Below are 17,853 nucleotides of genomic sequence, written 5' to 3'. Positions count from 1 at the left end.
ACGTCGTTGGGGTGTTCGGCCCTCAGGAGCGGGCCCTGGAGGAGGGGGTACTGTCACAAGTCAGTCAGGCTCAACACTCAGCCACTCACAGTGCACTCCCTCACCTGAGTATTAATCACCAGCACCTGATCACAATTATGTAAGCAACTCACCACCACATAAAAGCACACACCTCAGTCAGCCAGTTGTCTGATCTTTTAGCTTCACAGCAGAACTTTCCCTGTCTTAAGTTACCTGCATTGACTCCTCAAACTTGAAGTATACTGACAATTAGTCTGGCTGCAAGTATATTTTGTATACTTTTTTCACTAAGGAACCTATTGAGCGTGATATTAATAAATAAAATGCAACTTAAAAAAATAATTTTTACTTTCACTCTTGGTAGTATTATAGCTAATATCGTAACACAAAGCCCTGCAAATAATAATAATAATAAAGCAGGTAGCAAACGCATGTTTACCTTATACTTGAAACATTATAAGCCAAATAATTATTTTGTATTTATTTCTTGGTAAGCTAGTGTTGTTGTGTTGTGTTGTTCTGAACGGTCAAATTGGTGTTTGTCAACTTGTAAAATTATGGAAATTATGAAAAAGTGGCAGAGTAGTTGGGATGAAGAGGAGAAAGGGAGACATTTATACAGAATACAACAAAAGGTTCAGACAGGGAAGATCAATGGAAGGAATCAATGGGAAGACATAATTTTCACTAGGTTAATGACTGGACATTGTGGGTTAAATAAGTGCTTACATATCTTAGGTAAGCATAAATCAGGAAGATGTGAATTTTGTGACAGTATTGAATCTGTTGAACATGTGGTATTTGAATGTCAAAAATATGAGAGAGAAAGGATAAAGATAATTCCTTGCATTTTATATAGTGCTTTTCTAGGCTCTCAAAGCGCTTTACATAGTTAGGGGGTATCTCCTCATCCACCACCACTGTGCAGCATCCACCTGGATGATGCGACAGCAGCCATAGTGCGCCAGAACGCCCACCACACACCAGCATACTGGTGGAGAGGAGACAGAGTGATGAACCCAATCAGCAGATATGGGGATTGTTAGGAGGCCATGATGGTAAGAGGCCAATGGGCAAATTTAGCCATAAAGATGAAAGAAAACATGGAATTTGGTGAATCAAGGGAATTTACTTAAAGGCGCAATATGTAATTTTTCTGCTTTAAAAATAGCAGATATCACTATATCTATGTTATATATATTTTTTAGTTGTGTACCTACATTATCCCGACAGTTTCCACGAACTTTCAAATCCGGAGAAAATTATAGTTTAATTAGAAAACACGGCACGTTTCTTTATTTCCGCTTTGTCGCCCGTCTATGACGTCATATAAACTTTGACCCCTCTAGTTTATCTTACTTCCTGCGGAACCCGGCGGAGCCGCCAAATACAAAGGTGAACAGAAGCAAAGACGAGACGAAGAAGAAAAAGTAGTAGCTAGCCTTGACTATTATATTTTATATTTATATTAGTATTTATACCTCAATCAATAACTTAGTTATGGATCATGATTATGCTTTGCCTGCACGTTCTGTGAAGCGCAAATGTACGGGTGAAATAAATGACCCGAGAAGGTTTTGGGACGAAGAAGAAACGAGACACGGGTAAATATTGGAGTTGCATTTCCAAGATAGAGAGAGCTTCGTGACAAGCTGAAACTACAGAGAGATGCTTGCATTCTAATAAACAGGTATGCATCCATTCATCTAACTATATCTATCCGTATATTTTGTGAAACGATGATGTCTTGTGTAAAACGCAGAGGGACTAGCTCTCATGTAGAGTATAATGTAAATCTACATGTGTTCTATATCTACCTGGATAAAGTAGCTTCAAATGCAGTTCACTATCTTGTTCGATATCATAGTATAAACATAATTATAATTATTAACGAAAGGCAACCGTGTTTTTTTAACATATATTACTACTAGCTAGATGGAATATTGATTTGATAGGGGTCTGATAATTCATATATCTCTCCGTTCGAAAGTACGTGATTGTCAAAATACTAAGGCCGGTGACACACTGGCTGTGTGGCGGCTGCCTCGCGTTTTCTGTGTCTTTACACACCAGAACCGTGCTGCTGCTGCTGTAGGTGACATAGAGGGAGACCGCTGACAGACCAGGCTCTTGTCTTCATGACAAAGTCAAAGTCAAAAGTCACCTTTATTTATATAGCGCTTTAAACAAAATACATTGCGTCAAAGCAACTGAACAACATTCATTAGGAAAACTTAGTGTCAATAATGAAAAAATGATAGTTAAAGGCAGTTCATCATTGAATTCAGTTATGTCATCTCTGTTCAATTAAATAGTGTCTGTGCATTTATTTGCAATCAAGTCAACGATATCGCTGTAGATGAAGTGTCCCCAACTAAGCAAGCCAGAGGCGACAGCGGCAAGGAACCGAAACTCCATCGGTGACAGAATGGAGAAAAAAACCTTGGGAGAAACCAGGCTCAGTTGGGGGGCCAGTTGTCCTCTGACCAGACGAAACCAGTAGTTCAATTCCAGGCTGCAGCAAAGTCAGATTGTGCAGAAGAATCATCTGTTTCTTGTGGTCTTGTCCTGGTGCTCCTTTGAGACAAGGTCTTTACAGGGGATCTGTATCTGGGGCTCTAGTTGTCCTGGTCTCCGCTGTCTTTAAGGGATGTAGAGGTCCTTTCTAGGTGCTGATCCAGCATCTGGTCTGGATACGTACTGGATCCGGGTGACTGCAGTGACCCTCTGATCTGGACACAGACTGGATCTGGTGGCCACGGTGACCTCGGAACAAGAGAGAAACAGACAAATATTAGCGTAGATGCCATTCTTCTAATGATGTAGCAAGTACATAGGGTGTTATGGGAAGTGTTTCCGGTTCCGGTTTACCTAATTAATGCAGCCTAAAAATCCTTTAACGGATTTGGATAATAAAAGCATATTAGTATGTTATGTGTATGCCAGGTTAAAGAGATGGGTCTTTAATCTAGATTTAAACTGCAAGAGTGTGTCTGCCTCCCGAACAATGTTAGGTAGGTTATTCCAGAGTTTAGGCGCCAAATAGGAAAAGGATCTGCCGCCCACAGTTGATTTTGATATTCTAGGTATTATCAAATTGCCTGAGTTTTGAGAACATAGCGGACGTAGAGGATTATAATGTAAAAGGAGCTCATTCAAATACTGAGGTGCTAAACCATTCAGGGCTTTATAGGTAATAAGCAATATTTTAAAATCTATACGATGCTTGATAGGGAGCCAGTGCAGTGTTGACAGGACCGGGCTAATATGGTCATACTTCCTGGTTCTAGTAAGAACTCTTGCTGCTGCATTTTGGACTAGCTGTTGTTTGTTTACTAAGAGTGCAGAACAACCACCCAATAAAGCATTACAATAATCTAACCTTGAGGTCATAAAAGCATGGATTAACATTTCTGCATTTGACATTGAGAGCATAGGCCGTAATTTAGATATATTTTTGAGATGGAAAAATGCAGTTTTACAAATGCTAGAAACGTGGCTTTCTAAGGAAAGATTGCGATCAAATAGCACACCTAGGTTCCTAACTGATGACGAAGAATTGACAGAGCAACCATCAAGTCTTAGACAGTGTTCTAGGTTATTACAAGCGGAGTTTTTAGGTCCTATAATTAACACCTCTGTTTTTTCATAATTTAGCAGTAAGAAATTACTCGTCATCCAGTTTTTTATATCGGCTATGCAATCCATTAGTTTTTCAAATTGGTGTGTTTCACCGGGCTGTGAAGAAATATAGAGTTGAGTATCATCAGCATAACAGTGAAAGCTAACACCATGTTTCCTGATGATATCTCCCAAGGGTAACATATAAAGCGTGAAGAGTAGCGGCCCTAGTACTGAGCCTTGAGGTACTCCATACTGCACTTGTGATCGATAGGATACATCTTCATTCACTGCTACGATGGCGGTCATATAAGTACGATTTAAACCATGCTAATGCACTTCCATTAATGCCAACAAAGTGTTCAAGTCTATGCAAAAGAATGTTGTGGTCAATTGTGTCAAACGCAGCACTAAGATCCAATAAAACTAATAGAGAGATACACCCACGATCAGATGATAAGAGCAGATCATTTGTAACTCTAAGGAGAGCAGTCTCAGTACTATGATACGGTCTAAATCCTGACTGGAAATCCTCACATATACCATTTTTCTCTAAGAAGGAATATAATTGTGAGGATACCACCTTTTCTAGTATCTTGGACAGAAAAGGGAGATTCGAGATTGGTCTATAATTAACTAGTTCTTTGGGGTCAAGCTGTGGTTTTTTGATGAGAGGCTTAATAACAGCCAGTTTGAAGGTTTTGGGGACATATCCTAATGACAATGAGGAATTAATAATAGTCAGAAGAGGATCTATGACTTCTGGAAGCACCTCTTTTAGGAGCTTAGATGGTATAGGGTCTAACATACATGTTGTTGGTTTAGATGATTTAACAAGTTTATACAATTCTTCCTCGCCTATAGTAGAGAATGAGTGGAACTGTTCCTCAGGGGGTCTATAGTGCACTGTCTGATGTGATACTGTAGCTGACGGCTGAATGGTTGCAATTTTATCTCTAATAGTATCGATTTTAGAAGTAAAGTAGTTCATAAAGTCATTACTGCTGTGATGTTGGGAAATGTCAACACTTGTTGAGGCTTTATTTTTCGTTAATTTAGCCACTGTATTGAATAAATACCTGGGGTTATGTTTGTTTTCTTCTAAAAGAGAAGAAAAGTAATCGGATCTAGCAGTTTTTAATGCTTTTCTGTAGGATATGTTACTTTCCCGACAAGCAATACGAAATACCTCTAGTTTTGTTTTCCTCCAGCTGCGCTCCATTTTTCGGGCTGCTCTCTTTAGGGTGCGAGTATGCTCATTATACCATGGTGTCAAACTGTTTTCCTTAACCTTCCTTAAGCGTAAAGGAGCAACTGTATTTAAAGTGCTAGAAAAGAGAGAGTCCATAGTTTCTGTTACATCATCAAGTTCTAAAGTTTTGGATATGCTAAGGAACTTGGATACATCAGGAAGATAACTTAAAAAGCAGTCTTTTGTGTTAGAAGTGATGGTTCTTCCATACTTGTAACAAGAAGTAGAATTTACAATTTTGGCTATATGAAGTTTGCACAAAACTAAATTATGATCTGAGATATCATCACTTGGCTGAATAATTTCAACACCATCAACATCAATTCCATGTGACAGTATTAAATCTAGAGTATGATTTCGACAATGAGTAGGTCCTGAAACGTGTTGTCTAACACCAATAGAGTTCAGAATGTCTATAAATGCTGATCCCAATGCATCTTTTTCATTATCAACATGTATATTAAAATCACCAACTATTAAGACTTTATATGCAGCCAGAACTAACTTGGATGAAAAATCACCAAACTCTTTAATAAAGTCTGTATGGTGCCCTGGTGGCCTGTATACAGTAGCCAGTACAAACATAACAGAGGATTTATCATTAACATTTGTTTCTCTGGATAATGTTATATGAAGCACCATTACTTCAAATGAGTTATACTTGAAGCCTGCTCTCTGAGAGATCCTGAAAACGTTGTTATAAATTGAAGCAACACCTCCACCTTTGCCTTTTAGACGCAATATCTATACTTCATGTTGAACATAAATATAAAGCCTACTGATAAAGGACACCGTCAACAGTATTGACTGCAAAATAGACTATGTTTGACAGGTGCAATATTTGAAAATCGATAATTATTTATTTATTTTTTAAATTACATTTATATCTGAATTTATGTCTTACCTATTGACTTTCAAACATCAAAATGTCATGAATTAATATGTATTTGTGTACAAAATTACATATAAACATATTTTCCTATTATATTTTGCCTGGAAACGCTTCCAACACGCATGCGTGTCGCGTGAAAAATAGGTGTCGGTTCTATTTCTAGCATGTACGCGGTTTCCGCGCGGCTCGAGCCGCGCCTGAGACACGCGTCTCACGCAGGCAGTCTGCAAGCTCTAACCTATTAACATGGGAGCCGAATTAAAAACTGACACGCCACGCAGCTGAGACGCTTGCGCCACGCATCCAGTGTGTCGCCGGCCTCAGTTAAAATGTGGGGAGCGACAGAGCGCGTGTTCCAATTGACAACAACTTTTTTTTTTTTTTTTTTATTATTGAATACAAAATTATATACACAACCAAGGCAAATGTAATCATACTACAATATGTAAAACATTCGAAATGAAAGGCTCGACACAAATTAACTAAAAATTACTTAAAAGACAAAGAAAATAGACATGCATGAAATTATATCTTACATCTCAGATAGGGTATAAAAAATAAATAAATAAAATAAAATAAAAATAAAATTAAATTAGATTATAATATTAGATAATATAGAATATTACACCAAATCATATGAAATCAAAAGATCAATCAGTTTCATCGCACTCCTACCTCTCATTCTCTCAAGGGCTTTAGAAAAACACTTTAGATCATTTTTGAACACAATAAGTAGTGGGAGGGATTTAAAAAATCTACATTTGTGAATGAAATATTTTGCCAATATAACAATGTTATTGATCAAATAAAAATGAGCACAGCAGTCTTTGGGAATTCCAAATAAGATATGTTGTAAAGTGCCAATGAACAACAACTCCCATGAGCCTACGCTCTTTCCCGACGTCATCAAAGTACGTCTTATGTTATTATTTTGATTGAGTAACCCCTGGTGGCCAAAAATTCCATACTATACGTTTAGGGAAAATTTTTTTTTAAATGATATTAGTACTCATATATTTAGCTTCCTGGAGAACACTTGTATAGCAAATAGGATACAGAATACAGTTTTGGAAATCATTATTATTAATTAAAGAGAAGAGAGTTGTCTAGCTCCGGTTCACACTCCAGTACAATAGATGGCGATAATACACCATTGAAGTTGGATGCCAACTGCCGTTAAACATCAATGAGGAAGAATGAGGAGGAGAAGAAAAAGAAGAAGAAGGTAAAATGATGGAAGGAAACCGGGACGAGGCTGAAAAATGTTTGAATATCGCTATCAAAGCCCACGAGGACGGCAATAAAGACAAGGCTTTGAAATTCCTCAACAAAGCAGAAAAGCTCTATCCAACCGAGAAAGCAAAAGGTAAATGATAAATTTCTTATTTACAAGTGGCACACAGGCTAACGTTATTCTAACAAGGAAGCTAGCAAAAGATGTGTTTATCTGTTTTAAAGGTTATTTTAAAAAGCAGAAATTACATAAAAGCTATTACTACACAACACACAGAGAACATAAACGCATAACGTTACATTATAAGACTTGCAATTAAAACACTAATACACGTTAACGCACTTAAATATAGGCTAACAGAGGGTATTAACATAAATACCTATTTCAGCAAAGTCTTTTTCTACAATGACAGGTCGAATGACTAAATACATATTTGTGATGCTACTGTGTTTAATGAACATAAAGGACACAAACCGGTATACTGTGTTTTGGTGTGTGTTTCCCATGTGCATATGTAGCCGGTGCAGTAAAGTTGGTTTTACGTTCGTTAGACATTCGCCGAGTAAAATAAGGGACTGTTTTAAAAGTGCATAAAAAGGCAGACATTCCAAGATTCAAAAACATGCAAAGAATCATACAAATAAAATGTAAAGCTGTGAATTAAGTGGAATACCATTAATACACAATTTAAATCATAACAATTCATTATGAATTGTTACTTTATTACATTGTACTCCAACATTTTCTTTTAACTGATAGAAACAGGTGTTGTTATGGCACTCGTAATACATTCAGTAACACATACATACATGATGTCTATTTTGTAATAAAAAAATTGAATGCAACTTCCTTTTTGTATGACCCAAATATCTCACACCAGTTGTGATATGTTCAAACAAACCTTTCACAGATTATATATGACTTGGATGTTAAAATCTATAAAACGTTCTTGTCATGTTGCCTCACCCACTGTATATTCATTTGTCAAATACCTCTCATGCAGTTTTTTGTGGAAATATGTCTTTGTTTATTAAAAATATTTGTTTTTGATAAAATGTATCTTTGCATTTAAATTTAATGATCATCACCTGATATATAAACGTTACTGTAGGGAAGTCAGATTTTTGTATTCTTCTCGGTGCTTGAAAAAGTCAAATTCAATTCAATTCAATTCAAGTTTATTTGTATAGCGCTTTTTACAATACAAATCGTTACAAAGCAACTTTACAGAAAATTATGTTTCTACAATATTTAGTAGTAGCTAGTAGTTTGTGCACGTTTGACAGGATTTTAGAAAAATAAAAATAATAATAATAATAATAATACAAGACGTAGTCAGCTAGATGATGAACTATCAATATTATTAATTAATAGTAATTATAGGATGCAGTCACACATGTAGCAATGTTTGTTGATTCAAGGTTAGCATAATCTGGGGTCCTCTGAGGGTCAGCATCATCTCTTCTCAGGTGTTCTGGATCCAGACTGGAGCTTGTGTAAATCCTAGTCGTGGCAAAACATAGAAACAAAATAGAGACATCATTAGCATAGCTGCTGATCCAACAAAGTAAAATTAGTTTAACCCAAGCTAAAGAATAAAAATGCAGATGCAACTACACTCACAATTTAAGAGATACATTATTCGAATGCTTGGCGAAAGAGATGCGTTTTTAATCTAGATTTAAACAGAGAGAGTGTGTCTGAACCCCGAACATTATCAGGAAGGCTATTCCAGAGTTTGGGAGCCAAATGTGAAAAAGCTCTACCTCCTTTAGTGGACTTTGCTATCCTAGGAACTACCAAAAGTCCAGCGTTTTGTGACCTTAGGGTGCGTGATGGGTTGTAGCGTGGTAGAAGGCTAGTTAGGTACGCAGGAACTAAACCATTTAGGGCCTTATAGGTAAGTAATGATAATTTGTAACAGATACAGAACTTAACAGGTAGCCAGTGCAGAGACTGTAAAATTGGGGTAATATGATCATATTTTCTTGACCTGGTAAGGACTCTAGCTGCTGCATTTTGGACGACCTGTAGCTTGTTTATTGACGAAGCAGGACAACCACCTAGAAGTCCATTACAATAGTCCAGTCTAGAGGTCATGAAAGCATGAACTAGCTTTTCTGCATCAGAAACAGATAACATGTTTCGTAGCTTGGCAATGTTTCTAAGATGGAAGAATGCGGTTTTTGTAACATTGGAAATATGATTTTCAAAAGACAAATTGCTGTCTAATATAACACCCAGATTTCTGACTGTAGAGGAAGTAACAGTACATCCGTCTAGTTGCAGATTGTAATCTACAAGATTCTGTGTGGTGTTTTTTGGTCCAATAATTAATATCTCTGTCTTATCCGAATTTAATTGGAGAAAATTATTTGTCATCCAATCTTTTACATTTTTAACACACTCTGTTAGCTTAGATAATTGGGAAGTTTCATCTGGTCTCGTTGAAATATATAGCTGAGTATCATCAGCATAACAGTGGAAGCTAATTCCGTATTTTCTAATAATATTACCAAGGGGCAACATGTATATTGAAAATAGAAGGGGACCTAGGACGGATCCTTGTGGCACTCCATATTTTACTGATGATAAATGAGATGACACCCCATTTAAGTAAACAAAATGGTAGCGATCGGACAGGTAGGATCTAAACCATCTTAGAGCCTGCCCTTGAATACCTGTATAGTTTTGTAATCGATCTATGAGTATGTCATGATCTATGGTGTCGAACGCAGCACTAAGATCAAGTAAGACTAGAAATGAGATGCAGCCTTGATCTGACGCAAGAAGCAGGTCATTTGTAATTTTAACAAGTGCAGTTTCTGTGCTATGGTGGGGCCTAAAACCTGACTGAAATTCTTCATACAGATCATTTTTATGCAGGAAGGTGCTCAATTGAGCAGACACAACTTTTTCTAAAATTTTAGACATAAATGGAAGATTTGAAATAGGCCTATAATTTGCCAGTACACTAGGATCTAGTTTTGGTTTCTTAATAAGAGGCTTGATAACCGCCAGCTTGAATGGTTTTGGGACGTGACCTAAAGATAACGACGAGTTAATGATATTGAGAAGCGGTTCTTCGGCTACAGGTAACAGCTCTTTTAGTAATTTAGTGGGTACAGGATCTAATAAACATGTTGTTGGTTTAGATCCAGTGATAAGTTTATTTAGCTCTTCCTGTCCTATATTTGTAAAGCACTGCAGTTTATCTTTGGGTGCGATGGATGAAACTGAAGTGTTAGACGCTGTAGAATCTACATTCGCTATTGTATAATGTTATCTATTTTATCAGTGAAGAAATTCATAAAGTCATTACTATTTAACGTTGGTGGAATATTTGAATCAGGTGGCGTCTGGTAATTTGTTAATTTAGCCACTGTGCTAAATAAAAACCTTGGATTGTTTTGTTTATTTTCAATGAGTTTGTGGATATGCTCTGCCCTAGCAGTTTTTAGAGCCTGTCTATACTTGGACATACTGTTTTTCCATGCAATTTTAAAAACTTCCAAGTTAGTTTTTCTCCATTTGCGTTCAAGACTACGAGTTACTTTCTTGAGAGAGTGAGTATTACTGTTATACCATGGCACAGTACGTTTTTCTCTAACCTTTTTCAATTTGATGGGGGCAACAGCTTCTAATGTATTAGAGAAAATAGTGCCCATGTTGTCAGTAATTTCGTCTAATTCATGTGTATTTTTGGGTACAAATAGCAGTTGAGATAGATCAGGCAGGTTATTTGCGAATCTGTCTTTGGTGGCTGGAACAATAGTTCTGCCCAGACGGTAACGCTGAGACATATAGTTAATATCAGTTATACGCAGCATGCACGATACAAGGAAATGGTCTGTAATATCATCACATTGGGGTACAATATCTATAGCAGTAAGATCGATTCCATGCGATATAATTAGATCTAGTGTATGATTAAAACGATGAGTGGGCCCGGTGACATTTTGCTTGACTCCAAAGGAGTTTATTAGGTCAGTAAACGCAAGTCCTAATGTATCATTTGCATTATCAACGTGAATATTAAAATCTCCCATGATTAGCGCCTTATCAACTGTAACTAGAAGGTCTGAGAGGAAATCTGCAAATTCTTTTAGGAATTCTGTATACGGCCCTGGTGGTCTATACACAGTAGCCAGAGCAAGAGATACATTAGACTTCTTTTGCATGTCTGACAGTGTAACATTTAGCAGAAGTATTTCAAAAGAGTTAAACCTGTATCCTGTTTTCTGGGTAACATTGAGAATATCACTATATATTGTTGCAACACCTCCTCCACGACCAGTCTGACGGGGCTCATGCTTATAACAGTAGTTTGGTGGAGTAGACTCATTTAGACCAAAATAATCATTTGGTTTTAGCCAGGTTTCAGTCAAGCAGAGTACATCAAAACTATTTTCTGTGATCATTTCATTTACAATAACTGCTTTGGGTGTGAGTGATCTAATATTTATGAGCCCAAACTTTAAAAATTGTTTTTGTTCATTTACTTTACATTTTTCTGGTTTAATTACGATAAGATTTTTTCTAGATCCTACATTATATTTTGACCTCACTATTCGGGGAACAGACACAGTCTTAATAGTTTTTACAGCACAAGTACTTTTATCATTTAAGCGGGTGGAACAAAACTCATCATAATAGTTATTAGAGAATTGTCTTACTAGTCACATGGAGCGAAGTGTCCTGGAGATGTTGTCAGAGAGCAGCTCCGCTCCGATTCTGCTGGGGTGTAATCCATCAGCGCGAAACAGCCTAGGACGCTCCCAGAAAAGATTCCAGTTATTAACAAATAGCAGTTTCTGTTCTTTACACCATGACAACAGCCATTCATTTAAAGCAAAAAGTCTACTGAACCTTTCGTGTCCTCGTCGATACGTGGGCAGTGGTCCTGACACGACGATCGTCGCCGCGGGCGTCGTGCTGCGAACCGTCTCGATCAGGCTGCTGAAGTCCCTCTTCAGCGTCTCCGTCTGCCGCAGCGTGGTGTCGTTAACCCCGGCGTGAAGCACGACTGCTCTGGGGCTCTCGTCGACCTTCAGGATCGCGGGTATCTGCGCAGAAACATCGAGAACACGAGCACCAGGCAAACAATGAGTGTGCACTTTACCTTCGGCTAACGTAGCACTTACGTGTCGGACGATGGAGTCTCCGATGATCACAGCGTCGCGTCCTGTCTCGCGGAGGGGAGCGAAGCGGTTCCGGATGGAGATGTCGAAGGCAGGAGGGGGAGAAGTCGTCGCCCGGGACCCGGCTCGCGTCCTCCGCTGTGGATGCACCCAGGGTCCGTGGTGTCCCGGCGTCGCAGTGAGGGACATCTGGGAAGATCGCGTCCTGGGTGCACCGGGCCTGTGCAGAGAAACACACGGAGTAGACGTGGTGGGACTGTTAGCAGATCGCTGTATACTTACCCCGGACTTGTGAGCGTCAGCCCGGGATGATTCCAGCGCGGTTCTCCGCTCTCTCAGCTGGGCCTGCCTCACCTCCAGGTCGCGAATCTGCTTTCCCACGGCCTCGAGCTCGAGCTGCACAGAGTGGAGACATTCATCCGCCATTAAAGAAAGTAACAGTGAGTACAGCAGTGGTAATGTGTGTGAATAGAGTATTAGCAATGTTAGCAAATCAATTATATTTGAATGGTCATGTGATCTAATGATGTCATTTTGTCTGCAAATGATGGTGTCACTTCATCTGCAAAAATGTCAAACCATCAAAAAATGCTTTACAAAAAGGTTAACTAAAGTCCTATTTGTATGGGACTTTTTTTCCAGCGGGATGTTAAAGAATTATGCATTTCACAGAAGTATATTACAGATGTAATCCCACATAAATCTGCCAAATCTGTGTTTTTCAAACACAACCTCTGTAAATATTTCAGAGAAAGGTCCTACTCTTTTTCGGCAAACTCAGTGGCTACGTTTACATTTACAATTTTTGGTTCAATCGGACTGAATTCATTCCAATTGATGAATCCGAATGTAGTGTTTACATGAACACTAAATAAAGTGATCAGGTTGATGTGCACATTTATATTTCACAAGCTTCAAATCGGAATAGATTTTTTTTTACATGGGCACACTGCACAAATATAGAGTTTATCACTGTTTGCACATAATAACCATTCTCCTACATGGTTTCTTTATTTGTTTTTAACAGCAGAATTAATATTTATCCATTTGTGGGCAAATATACCAGTGTTTACCACAGGATTTTGTGAGACTTGTGGCGGCAGATGATATCACATTAATTAGCATATTTATGTCATCATGTCGTCTGGTTTGCATTCGCACTTCGGATCTTCTACTTTCTCAATTCCAGTCCTCGTGACCCCCTGCTCTGCGCATTTTGTATATCTCTCTTATTGCTTCAGATGTTTGTTCTATTGGAATGAAAGTGCCCTGCTAAGTGGACATCACAGAATATTCTGCCATGATTCCAGTTCGAGGTGAACGAATGTTCCATTCAAAGTGAATTTACGTGAATTTAAAATGTATTTATTTACCCAGGTTTATGATGTCACACATGTCCGCAGCTCACGTCCTGCATCTTGAGTAACAAACTGTGCTCATTAACAGACAAATTATGTTCATATTTATAAGCCCAAACAGTCAGTAAGAGGCAGATGCTTGGAAACTGATGGCAGGGCGGTGGATATTTGTGGTGGTCAGTTTTGATATAGTGGCAGGCCGTCACAAATAAATCAATCCATGGGAAACCCTGTATACATATAAACGACTTTGATGTGAGCTCATATTTATCACGCAGTAAAAATGCTCTGATTGCCTGTGGATGAGATTCCAAAATAAGGATTGGTGGGAGGTTGTCCTGCTCCACTTCACAGTTGCCAAGTGAAAGGAGAGTTTTATAATGACAGGACACGCATTTATACAACACTATTCAAAAGTAAGAGTCACTCATTCTGCACATCATATGTCATTACGCTATTTCTGCGTCATTGCACATGCGCTGTACTTTCAGTTTCGTGGTTCAATCCGATCGAGTGTTTACATGCACTCTCAATCGTATTAGAAAAGGAATAAACCACCCTTTTCAATTGGATCGAAATTTTAGTCCGAATGAGCTCAGTTGGATTGATTAAGGTGTTTACATGAAGGCTTTTCAGTCTGATTGAGCCGTCCATCCGATTACAAATGGATTAGTTGGTTGCATGTTAATTTAGCCAGTGGTCCTCTGAGAAATCTAATCCCATCCAAATGCAAATATCTGTGATTGCTGATATTGTATTAATCCAAAGCTTCTCTCTCCTTTTTCAGCCTCCCTGAGCAATTGTTTGCACACATCTTCCGCTTGTTATACTTTTCAATATGGTAAAATGGTTAACAGGGGTGTGATTCTTCCGGAAAAATCCGGCTTTTCCAACCTGAAAATGATGCTCTCGTAAATCGTGCAAAAAAAAAAAAAGTGCGGGGGTTGGGGGGTGGGTTCGGGTATTGGTATTGTCCACGCGCAGTATTCAAAACAAGCAACAGATAAAGGTGAAAAGTTCAACCAATCATAGCGTTTTTTGTTTGTTTTGCATTTAAATAATTTCTGCGTTTATTTCTCACCTAGTAGCCTATAGTTTATAGTTCCAGTTCAAAGCGGCTTGCGCTCGCCCCGTTAGAAGCTCTGACAGAGAAAGGCTGCGTGTGAGGCTGACAGAGACGCGCTGTTTAATGTGTTTGAGATGTGCTGTTTTCCTTAATGCTTGACTTACATTGCACAGGTATATTCTGTAAATGTTAAAATCCAATAGAAAATTTCCATTTTGCTGTCAGAAGTGAATGAGTTTCAGCTTTAGCGATTCTCTAAACTCGCTAAACTCCACAGACTTCATTTAGAAAGAGCGCCACCGCGCGCATGCGCTCCAATGAAATAAGAGCGCAATAACTCTGACTAAAGTATACATTTTGATGAAATACTTGTAGCTGGACAATAAATGTGACATGTAGAATTTTAAACCTACAAGTAAGTGTATTTGTATGATAGCACAAGTGTAATGGGTTAATCAAAATAGCCTTTTTACTCAATTAGTCTGTGATTTTTATTATATTCATTTTTAGTTTAGTAACTTTAACTTATGCTTTAATATTTTTTTTTTTAGATTGCAATGTTAAAATGTAATGTGACTTTAACCCTTTTTGCACATAATATATGCCTACATGCTTACATTCACTTTGTTTAATCCAAATACAAAATACCAAGATATATAGGCTACAGCAGGGCTATTCAATTGGCGGCCCGCGGGCCACATGCGGCCCGCCAATCATCTCCATGCGGCCCGACGGCACCAACCTCCCTCCTCCTCTTTTCGCTCCGATTGACCTGAGAAACGTTTTACGTGTGAATATTTCAGCAGTTATTATATGTGTCCCGAATTTATGTCGACTGAACCAGCGATAGGCTACCAATCCTTCGTGAATGAATCATTCTTTTGGTTCGATTCTTTCTAAACGCGCTTGCATAACGGTCTAAAACTATTCGGATTCATTCGGACCGCTCCGTAACTGAATCATCTGAAGCGGTTTCTCGTTCAGTACAGTTACAACAAATAGCGATGTTTTCAGTTGTTTCACTAGTTGTTTAAACACGGCCCAGCGCGGAGTTGCGTTTACTCCCGGTCCCGGACACACTAATATTAAACAGCGTTGCGACAACCAGTGGAAGCGTTTCAGTTCGACAGAAACATTTCTGTTACAAACCACAAATCACTCGATGATTTAATTAGTATTAAATCGGATGAAACAGCCTCAACATTCCCAACAAGACTGATGAGGAAAGCAGGAGAAACATTGTGGCATGACCGAAATTAGAAGACTTTAAATCCCCTAATCACCCTTACAAACATTTACCACATTTACTGTAGTAATTTACCATGGTTGGGCAGAAATGTGCAATATTTATATTGAATACTATGTAGTAATAAATAAATATAGTAAATGTATACTATAATATTATATAGTTTAATAGTAAATATAGTGATTTATATTGCATTAGTTTTATTAGGTGGGTAGAGGAATATATATTTAATGCTTGTTATGAAATTGTCAGTTTCTTTGTAAAGGTGCGTATAGTTTTTAACTTGTGTTTAGGCATTTTTTATACAGTGGGAGCCTGTGGTTAACAAGTCTCACTGTCAGAATATTTTCATTTAAGCATAACAATTATAAATAAAATAATTATTATTTCTCACCAACAGCTATAAGTTTGTATAAATAATTTATTTGTTCCAAGGAAAATAGTTGTACACAGCTGTAAATTATCAAGTTTTTATTTATTATGGTTTTATATATTTGCATACTGTTGGGTACCACATTTCCAAGTAAATACCACACTTCTTTAGGGTTACTTTAGCTTATTTATTGAAACTGTTATGTTTCAATAAATAAGATAAACCCCCAAACCAACCCACCGGCCCACCTCAACTTTTCGATTTGATAATGCGGCCCTCGAATGAAACTAATTGAATAGCCCTGGGCTACAGTATACCGCAAATCAGCTAAAAAATACAGAGATATGAATTTTTGCTCATATTGCCCAGCCCTGTACAGAAGTGTACTGGAGGTTTTTTTCTTTTCTTTTTTTTAACAGTTAAAAAAAAACTAAATAGCAAAAAGTAACTAAACAGTTACAGTAAACAGTAAAAAACTGTAAGAATTGAAATCGTAAACTCGAACCCCCCCCCCCCCCCCCCCAAATCATTGACAGATTTTTTGGAATTCATCCCTATTTTTGCTCCTTTTATGATTTTTTTTTTTTGTTCAATCATTTAATTTAGATGTGTATTTAATTTTTTCTTCCCTTTTTAATTATTTAATTTATAAATTCATTTAAACAAAAAACAAGTACAATATTTTTTTATTAATTTATTATTAAACTATATAAATTATGTCACTGTGTGTGTGGGTGGAGGGGGGGGGTCGCCATGTCATGGTAAGTGCACCATATAGTTTCCTGCTTTTTTGTCCTTTGCCAATCACACCTATGGGTTAAATGCACTGCAAGCCATGCATTATCCCTTAAATACATTATTAAAAGACATATCATGCGTGATGCACAAAACCACAGCACGTCTAAAAACACACCCACCTTTTTAATAAACATTGAGAGGTTAGTCTAGTTTGAATTGGTACATAAAATCACAGATGTAGCATGATTTAAACTGAAACTCAAACGTAGTTTAGAAAACTAGTCCTGTCCAAATAGGGCTTAAGCAAAAAATAGATTCTGTACATGGATGTGTAGTTGAGCTTTCCATTTATTTAAAGTTGTCCATGGCTTTTAGTATTTTAAAATCTTATGAAAATTACACATATTGATCAAAATTTCACCTGGTGTGTGCATGATTATGGAGTCTTTAAAATTATATTTTCTCACACAAACAGAAAGATGACACCATACCAATGAACATTTTTACTTACATTTTAAATTATTAGACACATTTTAAAATGCCCTTACAGACAAGCCGATGTAATGTTTTTAGGAATTAATGGTACAGTGGACTATAAACTAGTTTATTATACTAGTTTATTAACTAGTTTATTAGATATTTGAGGCATGTTATTCTTATTTTATGCATTACTCAGAAAATGCTAATTACTTAAGTTAATTACTAAAAAATTTAAATAGTATTGCTTAAATGTTTGATAGGAACATAATGTAGCAATTTTATAATATTATATAAATTACATAAGTCTTGATGTCTCATTTATTAAAATTGCCCTTCCCTATCTTCTGTATGTTGTAGTAATATGTGAAAGTGTGTTGGACCTCAAAATGCTGTATTGCAAGACTTTGCTCGCAAACTCTTGGTTTCTGGAT

General features: G+C 37.4%; 2 protein-coding genes across 2 annotated transcripts in view; one reads left to right on the top strand and one right to left on the bottom strand.

Annotated features, from left to right (window-relative positions):
* LOC132142466 (uncharacterized) overlaps positions 1–12,523 on the bottom strand; it is a 61,382-nt gene extending 48,859 nt beyond the window's left edge. The window contains exon 1 of the mRNA XM_059552357.1: positions 11,697–12,523. Coding sequence (XP_059408340.1) covers positions 11,700–12,350 — 651 coding nt within the window. The 5' untranslated portion in view covers positions 12,351–12,523 and the 3' untranslated portion in view covers positions 11,697–11,699. The remainder of the gene's footprint in view (positions 1–11,696) is intronic.
* The window catches only part of dnajb14 (DnaJ heat shock protein family (Hsp40) member B14), a 100,936-nt gene continuing 90,056 nt past the window's right edge, over positions 6,974–17,853 (top strand). The window contains exon 1 of the mRNA XM_059552361.1: positions 6,974–7,152. Coding sequence (XP_059408344.1) covers positions 7,017–7,152 — 136 coding nt within the window. The 5' untranslated portion in view covers positions 6,974–7,016. The remainder of the gene's footprint in view (positions 7,153–17,853) is intronic.

This window comes from Carassius carassius, chromosome 6, assembly GCF_963082965.1.
Source record: "Carassius carassius chromosome 6, fCarCar2.1, whole genome shotgun sequence".
NCBI classification, from domain to species: Eukaryota; Metazoa; Chordata; class Actinopteri; order Cypriniformes; family Cyprinidae; genus Carassius; species Carassius carassius.
Note: the sequence above shows the minus strand (reverse complement) of the source record. Positions and strands in the feature narration are given on the sequence as shown.